Source organism: Vidua chalybeata, chromosome 24 (genome assembly GCF_026979565.1).
Source record: "Vidua chalybeata isolate OUT-0048 chromosome 24, bVidCha1 merged haplotype, whole genome shotgun sequence".
Taxonomy (NCBI): Eukaryota; Metazoa; Chordata; class Aves; order Passeriformes; family Viduidae; genus Vidua; species Vidua chalybeata.
The window spans coordinates 820,565-848,544 of record NC_071553.1 but is presented as its reverse complement, the minus strand read 5'-3'; the positions used below and the strand labels follow the sequence as shown (position 1 = coordinate 848,544).

General features: G+C 48.8%; 1 protein-coding gene across 1 annotated transcript; it reads right to left on the bottom strand.

Annotated features, from left to right (window-relative positions):
• Positions 1 to 217: 217 nt before the first annotated feature.
• Positions 218 to 27,980, bottom strand: IGFN1 (immunoglobulin like and fibronectin type III domain containing 1). The gene is made up of 24 exons (XM_053963700.1): positions 27,962 to 27,980; positions 27,384 to 27,506; positions 25,011 to 25,150; positions 24,366 to 24,465; positions 23,509 to 23,556; positions 22,911 to 22,956; positions 22,026 to 22,200; positions 21,361 to 21,474; positions 19,978 to 20,149; positions 19,094 to 19,366; positions 16,712 to 17,392; positions 13,451 to 16,636; positions 12,108 to 12,232; positions 11,518 to 11,659; positions 10,752 to 11,048; positions 9,832 to 10,131; positions 8,786 to 8,959; positions 8,266 to 8,394; positions 7,533 to 7,835; positions 5,872 to 5,960; positions 4,571 to 4,766; positions 3,088 to 3,387; positions 2,301 to 2,627; positions 218 to 1,578 (listed from the first exon to the last, which is right to left on the bottom strand). The coding sequence occupies exons 1-24, from the start codon at positions 27,978 to 27,980 to the stop codon at positions 1,565 to 1,567; spliced, it is 7,473 nt and encodes a 2,490-aa protein (XP_053819675.1). The 3' UTR covers positions 218 to 1,564.

The following is a 27,980-nucleotide window of genomic DNA, read 5'->3' as shown; positions in this document are numbered from 1 at the left end:
TCCACGGGCGGTGACACCGTCCGTATTCCAGCGTGCTCCCCGTCCCGTCCAGCCCGGCACAAACATCGGATCACAAAGATCGGCCCTTCCACCCTGGAGGTGATTCCCGGCCGCGGATCCGCCTTCGGCGGGGATCGGAGCTCGCGGAGCAAAGCGGCAGCAGCGGATTTGCTGGAATTGCTGCAGACATCTCAGTAGGACTTGCAGGAATCGCCTGCTCCTGCTGTGCCGGGGCTTCCCGAGGTCCCTCAACTCCAGTTCCGGTTTCCATCAATCTTGGTTCTTGTATTTTTCAGTCAAGAAGCGAATATGCCCTGCAGGTGACATCCCCTGCCTCCAGCCCCGCAGGAGGAGGAGCTGCGGGAGCAATTCCATGAGGGATGACCATGTGCAGCAATCGCATGTGAAACTGCAGCAGACAGGGATCCCGAAACTGACTGGGATTCCTTCTCCAGAATAAACATGGACTCGGGGTAGATTTCACTGAATTGTGGTTTAATTTCATTATCTACTGCTGCTACATCTGTAGCAATGTACATCTGTACATTGTACAAAATGTAATCCCGGAAACATTCCGGCCCCACAGCTGTGTTCGGCTCTGCTCTCTCCTGTCACGAAGTACCCTTGGTGCTCTGGTTGTGACATCCTCCTACAGCCACCAGAACATTTTGCTGTCCAGGCCCAGTGATGGGAGCCCCTGGCCATGGCAGGAGGTCCCTGGGGGTCCCTCGTATTTCTGGGCAGACAGGAAGGATTTTTCCCCTCTTTCTGCTCAAGGCAAAGCCTTCCAGCAGTGCCGTGACCAGGGGCAGTTAGGATGCACAGGTGATGCTGGGGTGATTCAGGACTGACACAGCCTTTGTATGGCACATGCTGTGGATTTTGGGAGTTGCTCTGCTCACACAGTGATTGTAGCCTGCCAGTCCTTCCCACCCATGCATTTGCACTGGGAGCTTCACCTACCCCATGTCAGGCTAGTCTGAGGTTTCATCTCCTGCCCAGACAAAAGGAGCAGGCAGATGATCTTTTAAACTTAAGATAATCTACTTAGCAGCTACTGGTAGTAGAACATATGCAGAACTGCTTTTGCCAGATTTGGGAAACCTGCAGAGAATCACATGGAATCCAAAGTGATTGTTATGGCTTGAAAAAGCATATGTGAAAGGACTAAAGATCCCTGATGTCCAAAAAGGTCCTTGTTGCAGGTGTAGCAGGATGGTCTCTCCCACCTGTGTTCTCCGTGGAAAGTTTCATTTCGGCCAATTATTTTTCCTCTCATCTTCTGTGTTCCTGAAGCTTCTAAGCTGTGTTTTAAAGGTCTCATAGAAAGCCTGATCATTAAAAAAAAAAAAAAAACAAAAACAAAACAGTGCTCTTAAAGCTTTTTTCCCCCAGTATTAATGGCAATGCAGCACCATGTTCCACATGCAATTACTGGATCTGAAAAATAACACCCTCAGACTGCGAACAACTGACAAGAAATGCACAGCCTTCATATGGACGAGTCCTCACCAAAACCTTCTCATCCTCAGAGCCATGCAGGGATGTTCTCAGCAGGGCCACACTACAGGGAGGAGTCTGAAAGTGAGAATAAGAGAGAAGCAGCTCAGGGTTGTACTGAGGGAGATCAGAAATAGTCTGAAAAGCTCCCTGGGAGGGGGAGCTGAAATGTTACAGGGCCTGAAAGTCTGCAAGAGGGTGACAGGGTTTAACTGACCCATTTTACCACTCCTGTAATCCCAGCATTTTGCATTTAAAGAATATTTGACTCCAAGTAAAGGATATGTCACTGGGTACAGTCACCAATAATATTTATCCATAAGTATATCCAAGAGTCTATCCCCAGCCAATCCCACTGCCCTTCCATCCACATGAGGATCCCAATGCCTCTGACCATGTCTCCCTCTTTTCTCCCTTTCTGTTGGCTTTGGCCAAATATCAGCTGTTCTCTCAATGCTCCCCTCACATTTGCCAGGGTCTTTATTCTGCAGCTCCTGCACTCAAGAAGAATCTAACCTTGATATTATCCTACCTAATGAAGATGGGATCATTCCTTCTAAAAAATTTGCTCAAGCTCAGCCAAAACCTCTGGTCATGTAGAAATCAAGTGGTCTTTCCCATTTGCCTTTTCTTCTGCTTCTGTTTGGTACTTGCTCACAAATACCACGATTAGGAACTCAGTTAAACAGCCCAAATGTACCATTGCGTTGTCAGCAGGTGGAGCTGGTTGGGGACCATTTCTGAGGCTCTGGGCAGCAGTGGCAGCCCTGGATCTGCCAGGGAAGCAGCACTGCAGTTACCTTTGATGGCGAGGAAGGCTTTGCTGAAGGCACGGCCCACTTCATTGCTGGCTTCCACCATGTACTCCCCCTCATCGTGCTTGGTGACCCCCAGCACCACCAGGGAGCACACTCCAAAGTCGTTGGTGCAGAAGTAGTTGGGATCTCTGGAGAGGTCTCTGCTGTCCTTGTACCATGTGATTTTTGGTGGAGGATGGCCTCCAACAGCACAGCTCATGTGACACTCGCTGCCTGTCACCACCACGTGTGACTTAAGTGGCACCAGGAACCTCGGGTGCTGGTTCTGGTTGACTGCTCTGTATTTCTGTGCTTTCACTCGAAATTCAGCTGTGAAAAACAAACAGCAGCAAACACACACTCAGATACTGCTCCCAGCACTGCAATGTTTGCAGGGGTTTGTTTGTGCAGTGTCTGGAATTCTGCAAATTATCAGAGATCCCATGCACCTATGGATTGTAGCCTCTGCTGCTCCTCAGAATTACCTAATATTTAACTTTGAAGCCAGAAACTTTGGTTTCTACAATACTAAAGTCTTAGATCTTGCTGGGAATTCATTTTGGGGCAAATTGCATGTCATAATGGCTGGGAATGATGGGTCTGTCTGCACAATGTCCCTGCAGAAAGAACAAACCTTCCCTGCCCAGCTGGAAGTCCTTAGGGCATCTCTGTACATTCATGTTCTGGGCCACTGAATATTCATAGGAGGAGAGACCCATTTGAGGGTGGGGTGTTAGAAGCAATGAAAGAAACAAAACACAACACAGAGAAATACTTGAAAATGTTTTACCTTTTTTTTTCCAGATCCTCCAGGGCTGCACAGTCTCTGATGGATCACTGGCTCCCAGGTCATTTTTTGCCACAACCCTGAAGTAATAATCTCTGCCTGGGACCACCCTGGTGAAGGTGAACTTGTTGTTGTAGATCAGATCCCCCAGCACATGCCACAGGCCCTTCTGGGATTCCCGTTTCAGGACAGTGTAATACAGGTTCTTCTCCCACTGCTCAGATGCTGAGGGGACCCAGGTCACTGTCACCGTGTTGGGCACGTTCTCCTCCAGCTGGATGGCTCCAGGGGGCTGAGGGATATCTGCCAGGGGAGGGCACACAACGTCACAGCTGTAGGGACAGTGGCACAGAACCCTAAAATCCTGGAGTCTGTTGCATGTCTGGGGCTCAGTGACCATCCTGGTCACTGGAAGGGACAAAATGCCATTCCTTCTCCAGGCACACAAATGCATTTGCTATGAACTGAGCTGCTGCTGCACAACATCTGCACTGGCTGAGGGGTGAGAGGAGGGTGCTACAGCTGAGCTGCTTCTCCTGCTGGGGTCACAGCTGGGAGAGCTGTGCTCAATGTCCTACAGCCTCTGCTGACCTCCCTCATTCACTGTGGAAGGATAGTTTTAGTCAGGGGATTGCTCTGTCCTGCAGACAAGTGAGATCATAAAGTGCCTAGACAATCTCATAGAAAACTGTACCCTGGTTCTCCCTGCGCCTGCACAGACAAACTGCATCAGAGCTCACCCTGCGAAACTCAGTTTGTGGCCTTCTGCCTACTCACAGTAAATCATGGAATCCCAGACTGGTTTGGGTGGGAAGGGACCTAAAATCCCATCCAGTCCCACCCCCTGCCATGGGCAGGGACACCTTCCACTATCCCAGGTGGCTCCAAGCCCTGTCCTACCTGGCCTTGGACACTTCCAGGGATCCAGGGGCAACCACAGCTTCTCTGGGCAACCTGTACCACCCTCACAGGAAGGACTTCCAATATCCCATCTAACCTTGCCCTCTGGCAGTGAAAAGCCATTCCCCCTTGTCCTGTCCCTCCAGGCTCTTGTCCCAGGTCCCTCTCCAGCTCCCTTGGAGCCCCTTTAGGCACTGGAGGGGACTCTAAGATCTCCCCAGAGCCCCCTCTTCTCCAGGTGAACACCTCCAGCTCTCCCAGCCTGGCTCCAGAGCAAAGGGGCTTCAGTCCTTGGAGCATTTCTGTGGCCTTCCCTGCAATTGCTCCAGCAGCTCAAGATGCTTCTGTTGCTGGGCCCCCCTGGGGCTGGAGGCAGCTCTGCAGGTGGGGTGCCACCTGAGGGGGCAGAGGGGCAGAACCCTCCCCTCCCCTGCTGCCCATGCTGAGGGATCTGCCCAGGGCATGTCCAGCTCTCACCCACCAGCACCCCCAAGTGCTTCTCCCAGGGCTGCTCTCAGTCCCTTCATGCCCCAGCCTGGATTGGCTGGGAGTTGCTGGTAGATCTGTATGGATGGCAGTGAGTTACCTGTAATTTGAACCTGGAAGCTGAAGGTTTCCCTTTTCCCCAGCCCATCCCCAAGCTCCACAGTGTAGGTGCCGCTGTCACTGAGCTCGGCTGCCCTGAGCAGCAGCTGGCTGCTCCCATCCTCGGTGCTCACAGCAGCCCGGCTGGGAAGGGGGAGCCCATCCTTTAACCAGGTCACCAGCGGCTCGGGAGATCCCTGGAAACAACAACGACTCACAGCCACTTGTTTCACCTCCAGACTGTGTCTTATAGCTTTAGTTTCATTCTCTTACCCCAAATATGCACCTCCACAACACAGTAATGTTTAGAAATACAGATCCACGATGGATCTGAGAGCCCTGATCTGTTCTACAGTTTCCTTACAATTTTTTTTTTTTTCCTTTTTGTCCTTTAGGGATGTAAATGCAGTGAAGTGTTCAGAACTGTGTCAAACAAGCTATGCCAGATCAAGGACAGATAACTCCAGGAGACAGTATTTTCTGCTTTTAAAAAAAGATCTGTTGGTTTTGGAAAGAAAAAACATTCTCTAAGTCTTTATTTCCATTGTGCCATCTTTGGTCTCTTCTCCCAGAGATTAAGAGAAAGGCCAGCAAACACACACACTTCATCACCCTCCTCTGGTATCCCAGACGTCACAGGATCATGGAATCATTTATGTCTGGAAAAGACCTCCAAGACCATTGAGTGCAACCCATGCCCTATCCCCACCTTAAAAGCACTTTTACACTTTTTACACAAAAGGTGTTCCTTGGACACCTCTAAGGATGGGGACTCCAAACCTCCCTGGGCAGCCCCTTCCAAAGCCTGACCACACTTCCCATGAGGAATAGCCTGTGTTGTTCCAAGCTTACTCCAAAGCTCTGAGATTTCTGTCAGTGCCTGCCAAGTTCTCAAGTCACAGAGCTCAAGTTCTGCTGCTTGGTGAGACAAGCCCAGTGAAGGTGTTGCTGGAAATGGTGCCCCAAGGCCTTCTGAGGGAGTCACAGGGAAATCCCTGATTTGGGAAGTCTGACAGAGCAGTACCAGATGATGATAACATTGCTAAGGCTGGGTGGACAGCACTGAGCCTTGTCTGCAGAGGTTAAGGAATGATCACAATGTCATACAACACCAATGCCAAGACTGATAGCTCAATTCTGGTTTGTGTTTTCCTCACCCTGAAAGTCTACATAGCACAGGCAGGCCAAATTATTTTCCCAGTGGCTTGTAAACAAAATTCCATGACATAAAAACAGTGGCTCAGTTTTCCTGTCTGCTATAAAAACCAGGCAGGGAATTCCTCCAAAGCCCTGAATACCCACCTCAAAGGGAATCTTCACCCTGATGGGATTCCCTGCTTTTATAACCAGGAAGCTTTTCACTGTGTCATCTATCAGTAACCTGGGAGAGACTGGAAGAGACAAAGATTATTCCCAAAAGGTGAATGTTGGTGCAGTCACTGGTGACAATCAGTGTTCCACCCCCTGGTGCCTCTCCCAGCTGGGTGAGGTTGGTGAGGGACTCACAGTGGGAAAAATCTCTCTGGTTCAGTCCCAGACTTTACACCCCTCAAATTTCATTACTATTTACTTATCACCATGACTGAACAAGGAAAAATGATGTAAAAATACATTCACAACAATCTCTGTATTCATGTGATGTCTCAGTCACAAAGAAATTGGCTCTTTGCCACACTTTATCCCATCACAGGGATCATCTTTTCTCTTTAAATAGTGCCTGGAAAAAGGAAATTCCAATGGAAACTTATAAAATATATATGCAGTACAGAGCACAGGACATCCACAGGAAAGCTGCCAGAGTTTATCTAAAATAGTATTTTTTAGCATTTAAAATATTTTCCCTTTTCATTCATATACTGCAGCAGTTAGTATTTATCTAAGAATACCAAATACAGTAATGCTAAATTGCATTTAGTGTTTCCAGTATAGAACTGAACACCTGCTTTATATGGATTTATTTGATTTTATTTATTTTAGGTTTTTTATTGATAAATGGGGTCTCCAGGCATATGCCAAAGTAGACATTTTCACTTAGGATCCAAGTTTAGGAAGCTGAACCCGTCACAGAATTATCTCTTATGTCTGTAATTCTGCAATGTTCCCAAAGAGCAGGGAAAAAACACAGCTGCAGATTGTAATTAAAGATGAAAAAGTGAAAGTGGTGAAAACTTTCAAGCTAAAAAATTAAAAAGTAAACTAAAGTATCCAAAAACAGCATTAAACATGTGATTTAAGAGAACTAAACAAAAATTTAATTTCAGAAGATTGTCTAAAAAATTGAGTGAAAACTCTATGTTTCCCTTGGAAGGGTGCAAGCAGGGTTCTGTCTGGTGACTGTGGTGTGGGCACAGGGGGCAAAATGTAAGTCCAAGGAGAAAATGGAGTTCTGAGGGTTGTTTTATCCAAAGGAGTCTCTAAATGAGCTGAGCACTGTGCACTGCATATCTAATATCGGTTAATATTGAGACTGCCCTGCCGAGGTGAGCAGACAACCCCGAGGTGAGCAGGAGCAGCGCTGCCCTGTGCGAGGCCGGGCCTGGGGGCAGCTCCTCCCGGTATCCCACAGCCCGGCCGAGCCTGCTCCCGGAGAGCGCCCCGTTCCCGGGGACAGAGCCCCGGGGAGAGCGCCCCGTTCCGGGGGAGAGTGCCCCGTTCCCGGGGACAGAGCCCCGGGCAGAGTGCCCCGTTCCCGGGGACAGAGCCCCGGGGAGAGCGCCCCGTTCCCGGGGAGAGTGCCCCGTTCCCGGGGACAGAGCCCCGGGGAGAGCGCCCCGTTCCCGGGGAGAGTGCCCCGTTCCCGGGGACAGAGCCCCGGGCAGAGTGCCCCGTTCCCGGGGACAGAGCCCCGGGGAGAGTGCCCCGTTCCAGGGGACAGAGCCCCGGGGAGAGTGCCCCGTTCTAGGGCAGAGTGCCCCGTTCCAGGGGAGAGCGCCCCGTTCTCGGGGGAGTGCCCCCTGACTCACCCAGGGCAGCAGCAGCTCCAGCACACGCCTCGAGCTCCGAGGCCTCCCCGGGGCCGCCGTCGCCGAGGGCCCTGACGCGCAAGAACAGCTTCTCCCGGGCCTGCAGGCCCTGCACCCTGCACGAGGTGCTCTCTGCAGGGAGGGTGAAGCACTTGGTCCAGCTGAGGCTGTTACAGGGCCTCATCTCCACCTCATAGCCTTTTACATCATTCCCGTCTTGTACTTCAGGTTTGTTCCACGTCAAGGTGACGCTGGTGCTGTCACTGCTGCTCACTTTAAGGTCTTGCACTTGGCCTGGAGATTCTGGACGGAGAAGTTTTATTTAAACTATTTTTCTAGGATTTCTCTTCCCTCTTCAGTCACTGCCTGAGATTCCCCAACATTCTTGCTGTGCACTGGATTTCTACTGTGCTGTCTTGCCCACCTTGTCCCAGTTCTTCAGAGCTGGATCTGGGCCCTTGCTCCTTCCAGCCCTGCAGTAAATCCACAACATTCCAGAACACTCTGTGGCCCTCCTGAGTGTTCCTCCACACTGCACATTACCCCACACTGGGATCTGCCGAATCTTGACTTGGACATCCTACAGGAAATCCTTCCATTCCTTCCTCCAGCTGATCCTCAGCCATGAAACATTCCCTAATTACTGATCCTTGTCTCCACACACTTTTACAGAGGATTTAAAAACATCTCTCCACGAATACCCTGAAAGCAGAGCACAGGGCAGGGCACTTACTGGTGGGGTCCCGGGCAAAGGCAGGCTCTGAGGGGTCACTGGGCTGTCCTGTGCCAGCAGCATTGACAGCTGCCACACGGAACTCATACTGCACACCCTTCTTGAGGCTGGTCACCTTCAGTTTCTTGTCTGAGGAGAGAGGAGAGAGGAGAGGAAAGGAGAGGTATTGCCTCAGAGGAGCTGTTTCCCATGAGGAAAGGTGACACAACAAAGCTGTGCCTTACTTCATGCAGAATTATGGACTGAAAAACTCTCAGGAGCCATAAAAGCTGTCACTGATTACCCTGCCATTCCCTAGCCAAGTGCATGTGATCTTATGGGATGTGTTCATTGTATTCCTTTCAAAATCAAACAGCCCTTGAATCACAGAATCCCAGAATCATTTAGTTGGTAAAGACATCCAAAGTCACCCATCACCACCTTGATACAAAAGGTGTAAGATCCTAAGCAGTTCCTAAACCCAGCTGACATTTTTGCCTTTTCAAATCCACCAGGCTGTTCCAGGAGTCAGAACACCCACCTTTGACAGGCACATTGGTGACTGGCAGCCAGGTCACAGTGCCCTTCTTGCGTTTCTGAACAATGTATCCCATAATTTGGGAAGTGCCAGTTTTACAAGGAGCTTTCCAGGATATGGTGATGGTGTCTCTGCTGGCACTGATGATCTCAGGAGGATCGGGGGCACCAGGGGAAGCTACAAAGAGATGAGGACTTCATTATCAGCAGGTATGCTTTTATGGCAAGATAAACTGGTGTTGTGTGTAATTTCTTCTTCCAGATTCCCCCAGGTATTCCTATGGATGTGCTTTGAAAACCTGGCTGAGACCTGAAGCTGTGGATCCTGTTCCCCACACAAAATGGATCCAGCATGGACCCTGTTCCTGAGTTTGGATTTCACAAAAGACCTGCTGTCATCAGGACTGACAATTCCTCTGCCAGTGGGGTGTGTCATTCCTACATATAAACATTCAGCATCATTCTTGCTTTCAACAACAGGAACTGGTAACAAAATGGATTTTCTTTGCCCTCTGCTAAAGTGTTCAAGATACAGAATCATGGGAATGAGAATGGAGAAAGAAGATAATTAGGACTGAACATTGCTCTCTCTAGTATTGCATCTGTGCTCATGGCAAACCTGTTCTAGTATTTAAACTCCTTGAAGGACAAAACCAATGTTCAGTTGTTTGGAGATCAGGGGAAGGCAGTGGTCATGCTGAGAAGGGCTGCACATATAAGTTCTTTTGCCTGTGGAGTTAAGAAAAGGCCTCACATATTCCATTTGCAGCCACACTGGGAAAAATTTCCTTTGATCTTGATGCATTTTGCATTTCCCCCATGAAACTTCCTTTCCAATCCAAAATGGAGCATGACCGAGGAGTAATTACATCTCAGCATCGGCAGAGTGTACAACAAACTGCTGCTCTTGCTGGGCAACTTCCACAGCTTTGTGTGAAGACTGAAGTTGAGATCTGTAGCAACATCCACAATGCAGTGAGTTTCCTCTGATGTCATCTTTGATAATGAATTTCCTAATTTGAATTATGAATTATGAGAAGTTCTCCTCACCTTTACCAGCAGCCTTCACTTCCCCTGACTCCAGCGCATCGCTCACTCCCTCGGCATTCATGGCTCTCACCCTGAAGTAGTAGCTCATCTCTTCCTCCACTTTGCTCATGGTGAAGCTGGTGCAGCTCCTGGGGGTTTCTCCCAGTGTCTCCCAGTCGTTCCTGCCCACCTGCTGCCTCTCCACGAGGTACCTTTGTATTGGTTTGCCCCCATCATCCTTTGGGGGCTTCCACTGGATTGTGATGTTGTTGGCGGAGCTTTCTACAATTTTGATGGGTCCTGCTGGAGGCTGTGGCTTGTCTGGAAAGATGAACAGAGACACAGCCAGCTCCAGACCCAGACCTGCTCCTGGGTTTGGAGCAGACACTGTCCCTTGCTCACCAGCTGGGAGACTGTTCCTGATGAAATGCAGGCACAGTTGTAGGGTGAGGGCTGGGCATGTGAATTGCCTCTTCCAAACTTGTACTCTTCTAACTTTTTATGGAGAAGATGGAAAGCCAGGCCCTTGCTCTCCCTGGGTCAATAGTTCTCATAAGCATTGCACCAGTTCAGCTTGCTAATACAGACAAACTTCATTTCTGGTCTCCCAAAAAAGCCGACATTTATGGGAGGGCTGAATTGGACCTTGATATCCTATTTCAGATTTGCATGTTATGTACATTCACATCTCCCACAGTGTCTGAACATGCAAAACTCAGCTGCTTAGGCCATGAAAAACCAAACTAGGTTTGTGTTCCCTTGTACTAAAGGGCATGAAGCATGTTCAGCAATCTTTCCTTGTACCCTGATTTCGGGGCAATAACCAGAGTCTTGTTCCTCTCGAAATACCCAGTCACTCCAAATAAGGTTGTCACCAGTGTCAATGGATTCCCTGGCTAAGCTTTACAGTGAAAGCCACAGTGAATGTTACAGGATCTTACCTATCACCATGAGCTTTAGGTTGATCTCCAGGACACCACTGTCGTTCTTGAGCCTGACTTTGTAATCCCCACAGTCCCTCCTGTCGCAGCTGGAAATGGACAGCATGGTGCAGGTGTCTGTCTTGTCCACACGGATCCTGGTGTCATCCCCCAGCTCCATCCTGTCCTTCAGCCACGCCGCCCTGATGGGCCCCCGACCCTTGAATGGGATCCGCAGCTTCACCCCCTCCCCAGCCTTGGCCACTGTGGGGACACTGGTCAAGTTCTTGAGGAGAACTTTGTCCACCTGGGGAGGATCTAAGCAGGTGATACAAGGTCATTAAAAAACACAATTCAAGGAGGATAAGTCTCACCTTGGAGGGAAGGTATCCCCTCCTGGTGCTGCCAGCAATGCTTAGAAGCTCACAACACTTGGATCCAAACCTTTAGTTGTACTTTGCTACAGGATAATTATCACAAAATTTTGTGGTATTACACTGTCCTTTCACTAAAGAAAATTTCTCCTAGGCAACAAACTAAACACAAGAATGAAGAGTCTGCCCTGATAAAGTGTTTTGTGCACTGCAAAAATATTTGAGTTGCTGGCAGAAGGGTCACTAGTTAAATTTGCAAATGCAAAATGAACCAACCCGTACAAAAACCATTTCCCATTTATCTTGTAATTCTTTATAATAAATGTATCTCAATAACCAATAACATGTCTCTGAGTAAATATATTACATTTGAAGCCCATCTCATGCTGCCTTGGTGGTTTGAGTAGACTCACCTTCAACAAAAATTGAAGCTTCAGTTTTTACATCTCCACCTTCAAACCTGTATTTCCCAGCATGAATATCTTCAGCCTTGTTAATGATCAGTTTGTGGACAAGGCCTTTCTTTTCAAAGACAACTCCATCCATGCTTGTTAACTACAAAGTAAATGACAGAGACCTATCCTTAAAAAAAAAAAAAAAAAAAAAAAAAGGAAAAAATGCAATCCAAACTAAAACTGGGCAGACTACAATTTGAAAGGCAGTTGAAAAGACTTACAAATGTCATGCGTATTTAATGACAACATTCTGGTATTCTGTTGCCCAGAGAAGCTGTGGCTGCCCCATCCCTGGAAGTGTCCAAGGCCAGGTTGGATGAGGCTTGGGTCTAGTGGAAGGTGTCTCTGCCCAGGGAAGGGGGTGGACTGGATGATCCGTAAGGTCCCTTCCAACCCAAACCACTTTGGGGTTCTGAGAACCCTTCCAGGGTCCCACTGGACTGCAGGTGACTGTCAGGGGGAAGGACACCTTGACACCACCCTTAGGAAGTAGAGCCAGAGAGCAGAGCATTGCTGCCCAAAGCCAACAGGAAGCTCAAGGAACCCACCTTTAGGCCATCCTTAAACCAGGTTCCTGTCACATTGTCCTTGCTGACAGTGCAGGACAGCTCAGCTGGGTCCCCCTTCAGCACTCGCACGGTCGCCAGCTGCTTGTTGAGGTAACAGCGTGGGACTGAACAGGCACAAAGGAAGGGAAAAGGCTAAATCTGTGCTACAGAGAGACACCTAGAGCTGAAAATGCATGTGCACGTGAGGTAAAAAGAGCTTTTAAAAAAATGTCCTCTGGTCAGGTGAGGCTTTTGTGCCACGTCGCTGTGGGCCAGCTGGGTACACTCAGTGCCTGAGGTCCATCCCAACATCAGCTATATCCGAACATCACCTCATGGGCAATGGATTCACCACAAATCATATTATCCAGCTGTGGATTTGCTAGTTTATGTCTATGCTAATTGTCTTGGCTCCCTCTACAGCCAGTGGAAAAAAAACAGGCTGCTCCAGAGTGTGGATATACTGCTTCATCCTCCTCTTCCTCTGCACTGACCACACATGGGGCTGCCCAACACATCCCCCTAAACAGCCCCAGGCACAGTGTTCTCCACCCTTGTATTCTTCTTTCTCTTCCCAAGTTCTTCTCCATTACTATCATCATTTCCTCTCTAGTATATACCCCACTCCTTCCCCCTGAACCCCAATTTTGGTGATTTTACTTCCTTGTTTATATTTATGGTTTAGCAATGATAATTCCTAACTTGTGAACCATCCCATTAGGTCAATATTCCACTCTGATTATACACCTGAAATTTCTCATTCCTACATTTTTCACATCATCATCTTGCTGGTGGAGCTACAGGTCTTACTCAAATGGCTGCAAACACATTACTACCCTCTTATTCTGTGCAACACCTTATTATTCCTGATGTTACAAGAGAAAAGAGCTCTTGACATTATATAATTCCATGTAAGCAGGCACAGAATTGTTCCTAGAACTTGGAAAACACAGTTCTTTACAGTAGGTCTTTGAAAAACAAAGTGAAACCTTTAGTTTTGACTTGGAACAGTATCAAAGAAACATGATATTCCTTGAAACTTTATGGAAACTGGTATGTTTGTGAACTGGTCTGTTCCATGATATGTGAAACACAAATGAAGAGATGAGACCTGGTTTAGATCATTTAGACAAAGAAAATAATTTAGACCTTTAAGACAGTTTGATCAGAGCACACTGTGTAAGATCAAACAGCCAATCAGTGGGAGAATTAGGAACAGATCATGGGACAACCAAATTTCTATAGAGTTGTGTTTATCTAAATCATAAGATCCAATTTCTTTCCAGGATTAGGAATGTGAGTATCAAAATACAAAGACCAGGAGTCATCAGTTAACCACGTACCTTTGAGATCATCCAGGACACTCCGTCTCTTTTGTGCTGTGCTTTCTGTGTTCAGGGAATCATTTGCTTTAAGATCCACGTCAGGTTCCTGGTTTCTCTGGTTTGCTGAAGGAGGTCCACCAAAAGGACCTGACATCTGGCCATAACTCAGTGGACCTTGACCAAACCCTCCTGAACTACTCCCATCAACAGATCTGTCATGGGATTTACTCCCTGCCTCTCCAAAGGCAGAATTCGTACCATAGAGAGAGCCCAACTGTCTGAAATCTCTGCCCTCTCCCCTGGCTCCTCCTGGACCAGGCAGGGACCCTCTGTCACCAGCTGAACCTTTGTTCCCTGGCCCTCTGACATCACTGGCAGTGCCCTTTCCAGTTTCACCTCTCGAAGATCTGCCAAGATGTGCGTCCAGCCCATATTCACCACCTGGTCCACCAGCAGCTCCCACACCTCCTTTACCATGGACTGAATCCCATTCATCCCCTCCCAACCTCCCAACTCCACCTGCACCAGCTGTGGCTACAGCTGACCCTCTGTCCTCACAATAAGGAGACCCTGCACCCCACAGTGCAGAGCCTTCCCTGGAAAAGCCCTCTCCTCCTGCTCCACCTGCATATCCCAGAGCTCTGCTCAGTGCGGCATCCGTGCCATGGCCAGATCCCATTGCTTCCTCACCTCCAAGAGAAAAATGAGCAGCTCCTGCCACTGCCCCAGCTAGGAGACCATCCTTTCCATAGGGACCCCCAACTCCCACTGCACCACCAACACCAGCACCTGCTCCAGCTGGGAGACCATCCTTTCCATAGGGACCCCCAACTCCCCCTGCACCACCAACACCTGCTCCAGCTGGGACACCATCCTTTCCATAGGGACCCCCAACTCCCCCTGCACCACCAACACCAGCACCTGCTCCAGCTGGGACACCATCCTTTCCATAGGGACCCCCAACTCCCCCTGCACCACCAACACCTGCACCAACTGGGACACCATCCTTTCCATAGGGACCCCCAACTCCCACTGCACCACCAACACCAGCACCTGCTCCAGCTGGGAGACCATCCTTTCCATAGGGACCCCCAACTCCCCCTGCACCACCAACACCTGCACCAACTGGGACACCATCCTTTCCATAGGGACCCCCAACTCCCACTGCACCACCAACACCAGTACCTGCTCCAGCTGGGAGACCATCCTTTCCATAGGGACCCTCTACTCCCTCTGCACCACCAACACCAGCTCCAACTGGGACACCATCCTTTCTATAGGGACCTCCAACTCCCCCTGCATCACCAACACCTGCTCCAGCTGGGACACCATTCCTTCCATAGGGAGCTCCAGTTCCTCTGGCACTCACAGAATCAGCACCACCAACACCTGTTCCAAGTGGCTGACCATCTGGACCATACAAAGCCTCTCCTGCACCACTAACACCAGCTCCAGCTGGGAGACCATCCTTTCCATAGGGAGACCCAAATGCCCCTGCACCAGCCCCACCAGCACCTGCTCCAACTGGGACACCATCCATCCCATAGGAACCCCCAACTCCCCCTGCACCACTAACACCAGCATCTGCTCCAGCTGGGAGACCATCCTTTCCATAGGGAGCTCCAGGTCTCCCTGCACCACCAACACCAAAACCAGCTCCAGCTGGGAGACCATCCTTTCCATAGGGAGATCCAAGTCCCCCTGCACCAACACCACCATCAACACCTGCTCCAATTGGCAGACCATCCTTTCCATAGGGAACTCCAGCTCCCCCTTCACCACCAGCCCTACCAGCACCTACTCCAACTGGGAGACCATCCTTTCCATGGGAACCCCCAACTCCCCCTGCACCACCAACACCAGCACCTGCTCCAGCTGGGACACCATCCTTTCCATAGGGAGCTCCAATTCCCCTGCCACTTGCAGAACCAGCACCAACAACACCTGCTCCAAGTGGCCGACCATCTGGACCATACAAAGCCTCTCCAGATTCTCCTGCACCAGCTCCACCAGCTCCAGCTGGGAGGCCTTCTTTTCCATAGGGAGATCCAAGTCCCCCTGTACCACCAGACCCACCAATACCTGCTCCAAGTGGCCGACCATCTGGACCATACAAAGTCTCTCCAAGTCCTCCTAGACCAGCTCCACCAGCTCCAGCTGGGAGACCATCCTTTCCATAGGGAGATCCAAATCCCCCTGCACCAGAACCACCCCCACCAGCACCAACACCAGCTCCAAGTGGCCGACCATCATACAAAGCCTCCCCAAATCCTCCTGCACCACCAGCACCTGCTCCAGCTGGGAGACCATCCTTTCCATAGGGAGCTCCAGGTCTCCCTGCACCACCAACACCAAAACCAGCTCCAGCTGGGAGACCATCCTTTCCATAGGGAGATCCAAGTCCCCCTGCACCAACACCACCATCAACACCTGCTCCAATTGGCAGACCATCCTTTCCATAGGGAACTCCAGCTCCCCCTTCACCACCAGCCCTACCAGCACCTACTCCAACTGGGAGACCATCCTTTCCATGGGAACCCCCAACTCCCCCTGCACCACCAACACCAGCACCTGCTCCAGCTGGGAGACCATCCTTTCCATAGGGAGCTCCAATTCCCCTGCCACTTGCAGAACCAGCACCAACAACACCTGCTCCAAGTGGCCGACCATCTGGACCATACAAAGCCTCTCCAAATCCTGCACCAGCTCCACCAGCCCCAGCTGGGAGACCATCCTTTCCATAGAGATATCCATGTTCCCCTGCACCACCAGCCCCACCAGCACCTGTTCCAATTGGAAGACCATCTTTCCCATAGGGAGCTCCAAGTCCCCCTGCACCAACACCACCAAAACCACCCCCAGCTGGGAGACCATCCTTTCCATAGGGAGACCCAAATCCCCCTGCACCAGCTCCACCAGCACCACCAGCCAGTCCCAGTGCCTGACCACCTGGACCATACAAAGCCTCCATTTCTCCTATGGAATTGCCACCTGTACCAGATGTAGCCCCATCTCCACCTGGAAGACCTCCTGGCCCATACAATGAGCCAGATCTTCCTGTCTGCCCTAACTGACCACTGGCATGAGGTGTCAGGCCATCCTTGCCATAGGGAGTCCCTGTTTGTCCCTCTCTGTTTATACCTGCTCCATTCATATCACCCACAGTGGCATGCCCATCCTTGCCATGGTGGGAACTCATTCCTCCTGCCATTCCAGCACCTGCATCATTCCCCCCAGCTCTAGTTCCTGGACCAGTCCTGCTGAACAGATCACCCACACTGGCTCCCACTCCAGCTGAATCAGGATCAAGCCCATCTGGCACAAAACTTCCACCACTGAACCTCCCAGCACCCCCAAAACCCACTCTGTAACTGGCATCACCTAAATTCCCATCCTTGTCATGCTGAGAGCCCAAACCTTCTCCATCATCCATGTCAATGTTAGCAGCACCCAGCAAACCTTCACCTCTGCCATCCACAGAATTCCATTCACCTGCCCCTCCTACTGCACCACCAGGACCTGCTCTGCCTGACACAGAGTCCATGCCATGGACAGCCTTTAACCCACTTCTGCCCCCGAAGCCTTTTAGTCCAAAGATGCTGCCGTCATTGGCTGCCGAGTCTCCATCTAGACCTGCTCCAGAAAACTGCCCAGACCCCATCTCTCCATTCACATGGGTTTTGCGTAGCCCTTCTTTTCCCAAAAATCTTTGGCTTCCATCATCAGAATCAATGGAGTGTCCTTGGCCCCTGCCTTGACTGCTGCCTTGACCTGTTCTGTACCAGCCACTTTTCTCCACACCAGAGGATGTGGAAAAGGAAGGACGATCTTCAGCAGCAGCTTGTTCTTGGCGACGAAGCTTCCTCGCCCTTTCATTGTCTGCCATTGTTTCTTTCAGCCACTCAGATGTCTCCCTTCCAATCTTTTCTCCTTCATCCTGTCTCCTCTTTCCTTTGGCATCTGAAGTTGCAGTTTCATGGCAGCAGATTTGCAATTTACAGAAAAAGAAGGGAACAAAATAACAGAAAATCAATAGGACATGCACTGCATCAACAACCAAAGAAAATGCGTTAGCACTTTTTGAATTTCATTTTAGGACACACACACAATACATTTAAATAAATCTAAAATAATTTCAAATCCCGAATTTTCAATGCCACATTCAGACAATGAAATGTTAGTTAAAGACAATTATTTTTCGTTAAAATGCATTGTTTTTTAATGGAAACATGCCCCTTATAACAAACAAACAAACAAACCAAAAATAACAGAAAAAGAAACTTCCAGCATGGCAGATCTGATTTAGAGGGGCTGAGATTGTATGTGGGATTCATTAATTCCATCTGCCTTCACCCTCCAGCTATGGAGGAGTTACAGAATATTCCATGCACAGAGGAACCATCAGTTCCCATCCTGGAATTGGGATTTCACTGCTCTGGAGGCAGCTTGCACATCTGGATAATGGCTGGTTTAGGGATGCCCAACCTGAGGACTAAAGCTTTCAGATCTGTGAATAGCTTAGGATTAATCTGAAATTCAGGCTGTTCTGAGAGGAGGTCACTCACTGCTTTGGTTCCAGGTCAGATATAATTTATCAGAGCTCACAGCTCACTGAAATCCATGGGAAGTTTCTTTGTTTCAGAAACCTACATTGCTTTGGAGAGGCCTTTGTGAGAGAGACCCCTCCTGCTGCTGCAGGAGGATCCCAGAGTCAAAGGGAACCAAAGGAACCACCTTTCATAAGCAAACAAATATAAGCCAGGTGATTATCAATGTGCCTGCACTGTGTTCCCACCTTCCCAGCTTCCTCTGAGCTCCTTCCAGCATGTTTAACTCTAACTGGAAATGAAAAATATTATCTAGCAAGAAGAATGGCATTGATAGTGTAGAACTGAGAGTATCAAAAGCTCCCTGAGCCTCTGCCTGCTGCAACTGTGATCACTGGGACCGCTTCCTCAAAAACATGTGGGTAGATAGGGAGCATTTTTCCAATAACTGATGGAGAATGTGCTACTTCATCATAGCTGTAGAGCAAACAAGCCAATAGGATTTGTCAGGACTAATTAAAAGGGGAAAAGTTGGTCTAATTTGAAGAGGAAAGAGGATCTAACCAGACCTTCATTTTTCCAAACAGGATTTAGAATCATGGAATCACAAAATGGTTTGGATGGGAAGGGACCTTAAGACTCATCTCATTCTAACCCTGCCATGTGCAGGAACACCTTCCACTATCCCAGGTTGCTCCAAACCCTGTCCAGCCTGGCCTCAGACACTTCCAGGGATGGAGCAGCCACAACCTCTCTGGGCAACCTAGGCCAGGGCCTTCCCACCCACACAGCCAAGAATTCCTTCCCAGTATCCCATCCAACCCTGCCCTCTGGCAGTGGGAAGCCATTTCACCTTGTCCTGTCCCTCCATCCCTTTCCCAAAGTCCCTCTGCAGTTCTCCTGGAGCCCTTTAGGCACTGGAAAGGGCTCCAAGCTCTCCCTGGACTCTCGTCTTCTCCACACTGAACACCCCCAGTTTTCTCAGCCATAATTTTGGAATTAGAGGCTCAGCAATGCATTTCCCAGCACAGCAACATCTCCCTCAGCCATCAGGCAGTGAGAAGAATGTTTTGTGCCAGCACACCATGGGAACAACCCGCTGCCAACCACTCACACTCCACGAGGAGCCAGGCGCTGGAGGAGCCCTGTCCCGCGTCGAGTGTGTACAGGCCACTGTCCGAAGGCCCCACGTTCCTGACAATCAGCTTGTGGGTCAGGCCATCAGGTGTCACAGAGATCTGGTGCTTGTCACTGGCCTGGAGAGGGTGGCTTTTGTGCAGCCACAGGGGTTGGTGGCAGGGCATGCACAGCACACACTGGAACTCGGCGTCCCCGGCCTCGGCACAGCGCACGTCGGAGAGCGGCTGCCGGAACCGCGCCGGGATGGCTGCAGGGAAACCGAGAGCTATGGGAAGGAAGCGGCTGGTTCTGTTCTCCGAGTAAAATTGCTACAGCTGAAGGAGGAAAGAACAGGAAGTTGTGGTGCCTCTGAGCATTGGGTTACTGAGAAAAAGGAAAAACTCAGATGTGCTTCTGTGCCCAGTTCTGCAGAAAGCAGAAAAGTAGATTTTTCTCTTTATTATCTTCTGAGACATTTGTACCTCACAGCACTGATGTGTTGCCAGTCTGTAGCCAGTGATGTGTTCCTGCAGTACAATACTTGGATTGAGTTTGTTGTTACTATTCTGAGGTCACAGAAGCAAACTGTAATATGGAGTAGGTTAAGGAGTGTGCTCACTGCCACCCACAGCCAGACTGGTACTTGAGGTTAGGCCTGCTCCCTTGGACTGCAAATGCAGCACCTAAAGCACTTAATCACCCTCCTGCTCCTTTTCACCTGTACCAGACAAGAAGCCCTTACTGAGCAGCACAAAACCAATCCTCAGTGGTGGTCAGGAGTTACTGAGCTTTGCACCTCCTCCTAGACACACTTTTCCAGCAAAAAAAAGAAACTTTTGTCACAGTTGCACACCACATCCATCAAATTGAATTCCTTACCTTGAGCATCCAGTTCAGTTGAGAAGACAGGGACGTCCTCCACCCTGACCTGGTACACCCCTGCGTCCTCTGGCTGCACATCATTGACAGTGAAGTAGTACCTCCTCCCCACTCTCCGCAGGCAGTGCTTCCTGTACTCGTCCCCTGTCCCGTACCGGAGCCGCTCGCCGTCCTGGGCAGGGGAGGGGAGGGGAGGACAGGGGAGGGGAGGAGTGTCCTCACAAAGGCTCAGCCAGTGCCAGGCATTTCAAACAGATCTGGACAGGCTGGTGCTACAATCCCCTTGTTGATATAAATGAGTAACCTCACAGTGCCCAGGGCTCTTTGCAGTACACAGGCACTGTCTGGGTAGTGAATCCTGCACAGAGCAGGGCACCAGGCTCTGAAACTCAGCAAAACAGCAGCTCTTGGCTACCCACATAAGGGTCTAAAGCTTAATTAATACACAGTTCTTGCAGCTACAAAGACAAAGCACGTTATTTTCTAGATTTCAGCATCCTCACAGCTGGATGAGCAGGAGAGTTCACCACTTTCTGTAGCACACTTGGGTTACATTGTCCAAATTGTGGCTCATCAACTTCATGTCATATGTTTGATCCAGAAGATTCATGGTTAGTCTGTCCTCCCCTTCAGGCCATTCTGATTTCCCCTGGATTAAAGCCTCTAACCACAATTTGACTAAAAAGTATCTTTCAGAAAAACACACCCAGCACTGAGCACCTGCAGATTCCATCCATGGGACTGTGGATCTAGAGAGAATGTTTTACATCTCTGAGATCTTTCACAGAGGGAGTTATAGTGCAATAACACACTTGAGAAAGTGAATAAAATTTATATGAAACTGGAATTTCTGCAGCTTGAAAGACACTGTTGGGGTGATGGTCTTAACCTGAAGGAGGGTCAGGTCAGATATAAGAAAGTATTTTCCCAGGAGGGTGGGGAGGCCCGGGCACAGGGTGCCCAGAGAAGCTGTGGCTGCCCCATCCCTGGAAGTGTCCAAGGTCAGGCTGGACAGGGCATGAAGCAACCTGGGATAGTGGAAGGTGACCCTGCCCATGGCAGAGGGTGGAATGTTTTAAGGTCCCTTGACCTTTAAAAGGTCCCTTCCAACTCAACTGTTCTATGAATTTCCATGATATCCACAAGGATGTCAGTAACTGACTGCATGCTCTGTACTTGGATCTACAAATCCACAGGGATATTCACCACCAAAGATCACTCCACATTCACCCACATTGCTCCCTAACCAAGCAGGGATCTGCAAAAGACAGACAACTTTAAGGCATTTATTTGCTCTCAGCCACTGCCTAGCAGACAAAGCCTTTTCTGAAGAACACCTGAGGGGCTGCTCTGAGCTGCTGCTGCCCAACTCATTCCACTCACCTTGAGCAGGTAAACGTTGCTGTTGCTGTTTTTCAGCTCCATCTCCAGGCTGAAAGTAGCATTTCCCTCCTTGTCAACTTTGATGTGTTCAAAGTTTTTGAGACTGTGAATTAACTGCAAGGAAATATTGAAGAACCTAGTAAATGATAAAGCTGCCATGACAAAAGTTCTTAAGCTGTTGAATTAATGTGAAATCTACTTTAAAGAGCTACCTCTAACATTATGTAGTAGAAGTATCTGTAAGTCACAGTTCTGGTACAGAGAGTTGCAGTGTCTGTAAGTTGCCAGTTTCCTCCTGTATATAAATTATTTTTTGTGTGTTGCCTCCTGGTCACTCCCACACTGCCCATCCCAGGCCTCTACATGCCCCTGTATGTGAAGGCCTATTTTTACTCTTGGAGATATAATTTTTAATTTGGGATCCAAATTCTTATCAGAGACAATGGAATACCCCTGTGGTCAGTATCGCCTAATATCTGTGAACTGAGCTTCAAAAAAATCATTAGCATTTTCACCTGCATGAGTAAAGAAGTGGAACTTCTTTAAAATATTGTCATAAATCACTGTCATACAACAAAATTTTCATCTCCAAACCAATTTAGGAAGATACAGCCTATTTTCAGAAGCTACAATTTATTAAAAATGAATGGTTTTAATTTATTTACCTTGTCTTGTTCACTCTCTGTGTCCTTCCTCATCTCCTGCAGCTTCCTCAGCATCCCACGGAAGTCAACAATTCCATATTTCAAACAGATTTTCTCATAATCTCTCCTATCTGCATGCAGCAACAGCTGCCACACAGCTTCTTTGTCCAGGGGCTTCGGTTTTGGTGCTGCAACCCTGAGAGCCAGGGGGGAACCATTCAGACATTTGCACGGACAAGATGTCCTGCTTTTCTATGCCTAACTCTCTTTCATCTCTCTCCATCATTCCTGTAGTTCACTTGGCCCTGTAGGTGCAGGCAGGAAAGACTGGGACCCTTCCAGAGCAGGTTTTCTGCATCTGTAGTACAAATTAAATGGTGCCAGGGAACTGCTTCCACATTGCTGAATTATCACCAGAGGGTCTGGCACAGTCTGGCCCAGGCCAGGTAACTGCCTAGCACAGTTCAGGATTCTGCACAGAGATCATTATCAGCAGGCAATCCTTAGAGCTTCCCACCTGGGAAGGGAAGGATTCTGCCCTGTGCACTTGGCAGTGCAGCTGGGCTGGGAGCCAGAGCTCAGCCTCTGGGAGCCAGAGCCATCAGTGCATGAAGAGTTGTCCTTTGCACAGGAAGCTACTCCTGAGCTGAGCACAGGGAAGCAGAGAAGCACAGCCTCCCTGTCAGAACCTCGTGGTGCAGAGGAAATACCCCTCCAAATGAGGCTGGAACCTTGTGTTTATCTCAGTCCAGCCAGCAGTGCCAAGTTGTTCTGGCCTGTCTCTCCACAGGGAGTCTCACCACAACTTTGGACACGAGAAGTGTTGCCCTGAAGGTCTCTGGAGCTGTCCCCTACCACCAAGAAACATCTAGAAATGGGAACATGTCTCTTACTTCAGAGCCTTACCTCTTCCTCAGCAGCTTCTTGGAGTCCAGGAGTGTCTTCTTGAGCTCTGTTACAAGAGTGGGGGAAACAACTAACAGTCACATACCCAGCACTGTGAAATACATCTCCCCAGAGAAGATAATGCAGAATAGCCACTGACAACATTTTGGTGACAAGGTCATTTTGCTGAGGTCTCTTCCTCTGGTGTTTCTTTCACACTACCAAAAAACTGTCATGAAACTTAGTCAGTTCTCACTGCCATGCATATCCTTTGAGTGCCAGTGAAGTTCATCTCTCCCTAAGGGGCTTCCCTCTAGAGACCCATTATTTTCAGCCATGTTATCAAGTTTGATCCAGATGTGTTTAACATCCACCCCCAAATCCCTTTTTCCTTTCCTAATGATTCCACAACCACTAATTAGAACAGCCCAAAACTGTGTCTAAAATCATCACTTTAGCAGAAGGTAAAGAGCAAGCAGACAGAGATGACAGAACATTAGAGGCTCATTAATCCTTCTCTTACTCCAGTCTTCACAAGTTGGGTAGCAATAGTGTGCAGACAGAGTATTTTTCTCTCTGCCCCCCAATAATATAATACACATATAAATCTTTAACTTACCATCAGCAGCATGAACAGGAACATATTTTGCCTTCCTCTTAAAGCCAACTGATCATTTATAAGAGAAAACAGAAGGAAAACAAGCCATGGGATGAACAAGATTAGATTAACAGCAGTTAATGAGCCATGATACCACTGTATCTGTTACCAGTGCAAGAGGCAATCCCAGTTTGGATTTCCTTGTCAATCTGACATTTGGAAACTCCATCTATAAAGGTGATATTTCTATTGCCATTGACTCTGTGTTTGCTGCAGACTCCACACAGAGGAGGAGAACATTTTTACCCTGTCAATTTTATGGTCTAAGCAGTGGGAGGAAATATCAACATCCTGTTTTAGAGATGGGGAGCCAAGGTGGAAATGGCAACTGCAGATCGGCGCCTTCTAAACTTCCTTGAAAGGCACAAAGGTGACATGGACACTTCAGATATAATCCATCTTCTGCTCAAGTGGATTCCAAGAACATCAGTTATGTCGGACCCACCAAGTGCCCATTTCCCTGCACTGACTATAAAGGGAAGCAGGAACGAGATGCAGAGACAGCCACAGAGGGATGGATCCCTCCCAAAGGACTGATTCATTCAATAACATAAAGAAAGGATTGGGGCAGTTCAGCACTAAATCCAGAGTGTCTGATTATGGACCACTGCAGTGAGCACAATTCCACTTTCTTCCCTCTTGCCTTAAAGCTCGCAGTGTTAGGGAGCCACCAAAAGATCTTCAGTCTTCAATGAGGGGAATACCAAACCTTCACCCCAAGAATACCCAGACAAAGTCCTGGACACCCAGCCCAGGGAACAGCATAGCCACTGCCTGGGACCACAGGGGCCTGTGGAGCCCAGAGCTGCCAGTCCTACCTTGGATGATCCTGAGGCCAGCAGAGCAGGAGGCCTCTCCATAGGCATTAACAGCACAGCAGCGATACAAATCACTGTCATCCAGAACCAGGCTCTTGATCTTCAAAGGGAGAGCACAGAAACTGCTCACAGAAAGGGCTGGGGTTCAGTTCACCTTTAGCTTCTCATAAACCAGCTACTCAATAGCACCTCAGAGGCTTCTTCTGTTCCCAAAGGGCTCTAAAAAGCTTTGTTTGCTTATCTTTGTGTTATCTCGGAGCTGGGGATGTGTAGAATCATGGAACACCCTGAGTTTGAAGGGACCCACAGGATCATCAAGTCCAGCTCCTGGACAGGGCACTCCCAACAATCCTAGCCTGTCCCAGGGAACGCTGTCCAAACACTCCCGGAGCTCTGACAGCCTCGGGGCCGTGCCCATTCCCTGGGGAGCCTGGGCAGTGCCAGCACCCTCTGGGGGAAAATCCTATTCCTGAGATCCAGCCTGAGCCTGCCCTGACACAGCTCCAGCCATTCCCTGGGGTCCTGCCCCTGCTCACAGGGAGCAGAGATTGGAGCTGCCCCTCTGCTTCCCCTCATCCCACTGCAGGTTTTTCTTGTCCATTTCTCTCATCTCCACAAATCCTTTCTGAAGTATTTGATCTTTACCTGCAGAATGAATTCATTTGTAGCACTATTGAAGGACATTTCATATTTGGCAGGCTCATCCATTCCTTTCCGTGTACGCGACCATTTCACCTCAGGAGCTGGGACACCTTTGACCACAGCTCTGAAAATGGCATTTTTGCCTTTGAAAAGAGACAAGAATTCAGTTATTTAATACAGGCTTGAACATAAGGACTCCCAGGCCTAGCCCCTTATTTTATCAAGAGTGATCCCCAGAGTGAGTAATTTCTGTTATTTTGTGCAGAAGCAGTCTTCAAAAATAACAATAACATCTTCTTTTGCACATCAATAATTCAGGTTTTGTGTGTATTCAATTATAAAAGGTCTTTAAAACGTGGCATTACCCTGCCAGATGTGGCTGCTGACATCTCTGATCATCACTGAAATCAGAAGCCCGACAGCAAGTTCAACCCAGACTTGCTTTTTACCCATGAAATGTCCAAATCCCTTCTCATCACACATATTCTCTATCAAATCCCACTGTTTCTCCAATCTTTAACTGCCACCACCTTGCACTCCTAACTGACCAGGCTCTGCTCTTTGAAGAGACAAGGGAGGGAGAAGAGAAGGGGGTTCCTTTACTTCAGCCCTGCTCCCCAGGAACCTGAGTAGCCAGCAGCCCAGCACAGAAATCTCCAACAGCTTTCCCACTGCCCAGTACAAACCTCTTCTCCAACAGGCTCCAAAACCACAGGGAACACTGGGAAACAAGTCAGAGAAGTGACTTGTGTGGGTGAGTGGGAATAGAAATGGAGGTGAGTTATCCATGGAAACACCTCAGGGTAGAAATGATCACTCTCTCTTATTTTTTAATACCTTGGTCTTCAGGTGGCCAACACTGTTAAAGAATCTCCCTGGAAAGTTTGGCAATATTTCTCACACCTTTCTGCAGTCACCACCACCAAACTTATTTGATGGAACAAGTTCCTGTCAACAGATCCTTATCAAAAGGCCTTTTCCAGCCTTTGAGATTGCAGTACTATCTCTTATTGAAGTCTGATTGCAGTTTGTTGTTCGTGTTACATTCAGCCACTTTGGCTACACTTTCCCACACTTGCCACCTGTGAGAGACCACCCAGCCAGAAGAATCAGTTTAGCCATGCACTGAACACAGTGGGGTGATGATGATAGAATTAAAGGCCCTCATGGTGCCTCTACACAGACACAGAATTACAGCGACCAACCTGAATACACAGTGTGTATGGGAACTGCAAAGAACCTGCAGAAATTGAAGTAACTTCGAAAATTTACACAGGTGAAAATTTAGATAGGTGGAAACTTAGCCAGGGGCCTTGGGTAGTGTGTGAAACGTGCAGGTGGAGGAGGAGGAAGAGGGACCGGTTCCACTAGAGGCCACTGTGCTCCTTCATAAAACCTCAGCGGCTGCTGGAAATCCACAGGTGAGCGTGGAACACCGAAATCCAAGCTGCTGGTTCAGTCCTGGCAGGAAAGAGGAGCTACACGATGTTCTCAGGCCACTCCAACAAAGAAGAAAAAACAAAAGGACTCTCTGCAGCTGCAGAGAGACCTCTGGGAGGCTCTTCACTGATTCTGGTTCTTGGCTCATCAGCCTGCTCTGTGCTCTGTGCAAGATCCTTGTGTTGTTCCTTACAGAATCATCACAGAGCCATGGAATGGCCTGGGTAGGAGGGACCTCAAAGTCCATCTCATTCCACCCCTGCCATGGGCAGGGACACCTTCCACTGTCCCAGGGTGCTCCAAGCCCCGTCCAGCCTGGCCTTGGACGCGTGATCCAGGGGCAGCCACAGCTTCTCTGGGCAGCCTGTGCCAGGGCCTCACCACCCTCACTGCCAAGAATTCCTTACCAATATCCCACCTAACCCTTCCCTCTCACAGTGGGAAACCATTCCCCCCTATCCTGGCACTCCAGGCCCTTGTCCATCTCTCCTGGAGCCCTTTTAGGCACTGGAAGGCAGCTATAGCCTAAACAGCACCTCCAGTCAGCATATGCTACTTTAAAAAGCAGCTGATTTTAGTGCTGAACACAAGTTCTTTCAACAGGAAAACAAAAAACCAACAGCTTTTTCATGTGCTTAATCTTTTGCTGTAAAATCCTTACTGTGAGAGCTTCCTGCAGAATTCACCAGATTTGCTGTACACATAAGAGCCAGATGCTGGTCTTACATACACATCGTGACAACTCAGGAGACCTGTGTGAGCACTGATGGAATTGTCATCAGTGTAACAAAGACTTTGGCCACACAACACTTTTTTTGTGGTCATATAAAATCATTTTAGAAACTCACTTGATTTAATCATGGTCATTTTTTCATGTGGGTGGGACATGGAGTCAAACCCCCAGATCTGTGGCTTTGCCTGTTTATCAAGTCTCACCTTCTTGCAATGTCAGACTGAGTGGTTTCTTCTCAAAATCAGGTGTACTGCATCCTTCTGGAACATCATTCACAAACTGAGTGATAACAACTCCTGGGACAGAAGATTTCTTGAAGATTTTTACTAGAAAATCAAGAAAAAACACATTCAATTTACATGTTTGTCCTTCAGAAAGAATCTCTCAGTCTGCATTGCCTTCTGCAGAGCAATAACTGCTCCTGCTCAGCTCCTCTTGGACCACAAAGGTCCCACCCATTCCAGTGCCACAGGCTGTAAATGTGTCCCAAGGCTTGGGCATTAAGGTCTAGGATTTTGTAGTGGCTTTACCAAAGTTTGTGTCCAAGTAGGAAATTCTGCAATCAAAGTCCTAATCCAGGACCACCTCAGCTCATAGCTCCAGTGATGGTTTGGACAGGGAGAGCTTTGCATCAGTTCTTGTTGCAAATACAAAATCTGGCATGAGAAAAGCCAGATCTGCCAAGTCAGATCCTGGTGGCTCAGTCCCTGCCACCTCCAAGCTAGAGAAGCAAGCTGGGGTTATTCCCAGGGGATCCCCAGAGCTGTGTCTGTTCTCTCACCTGTCTGATGGCTGCTCAT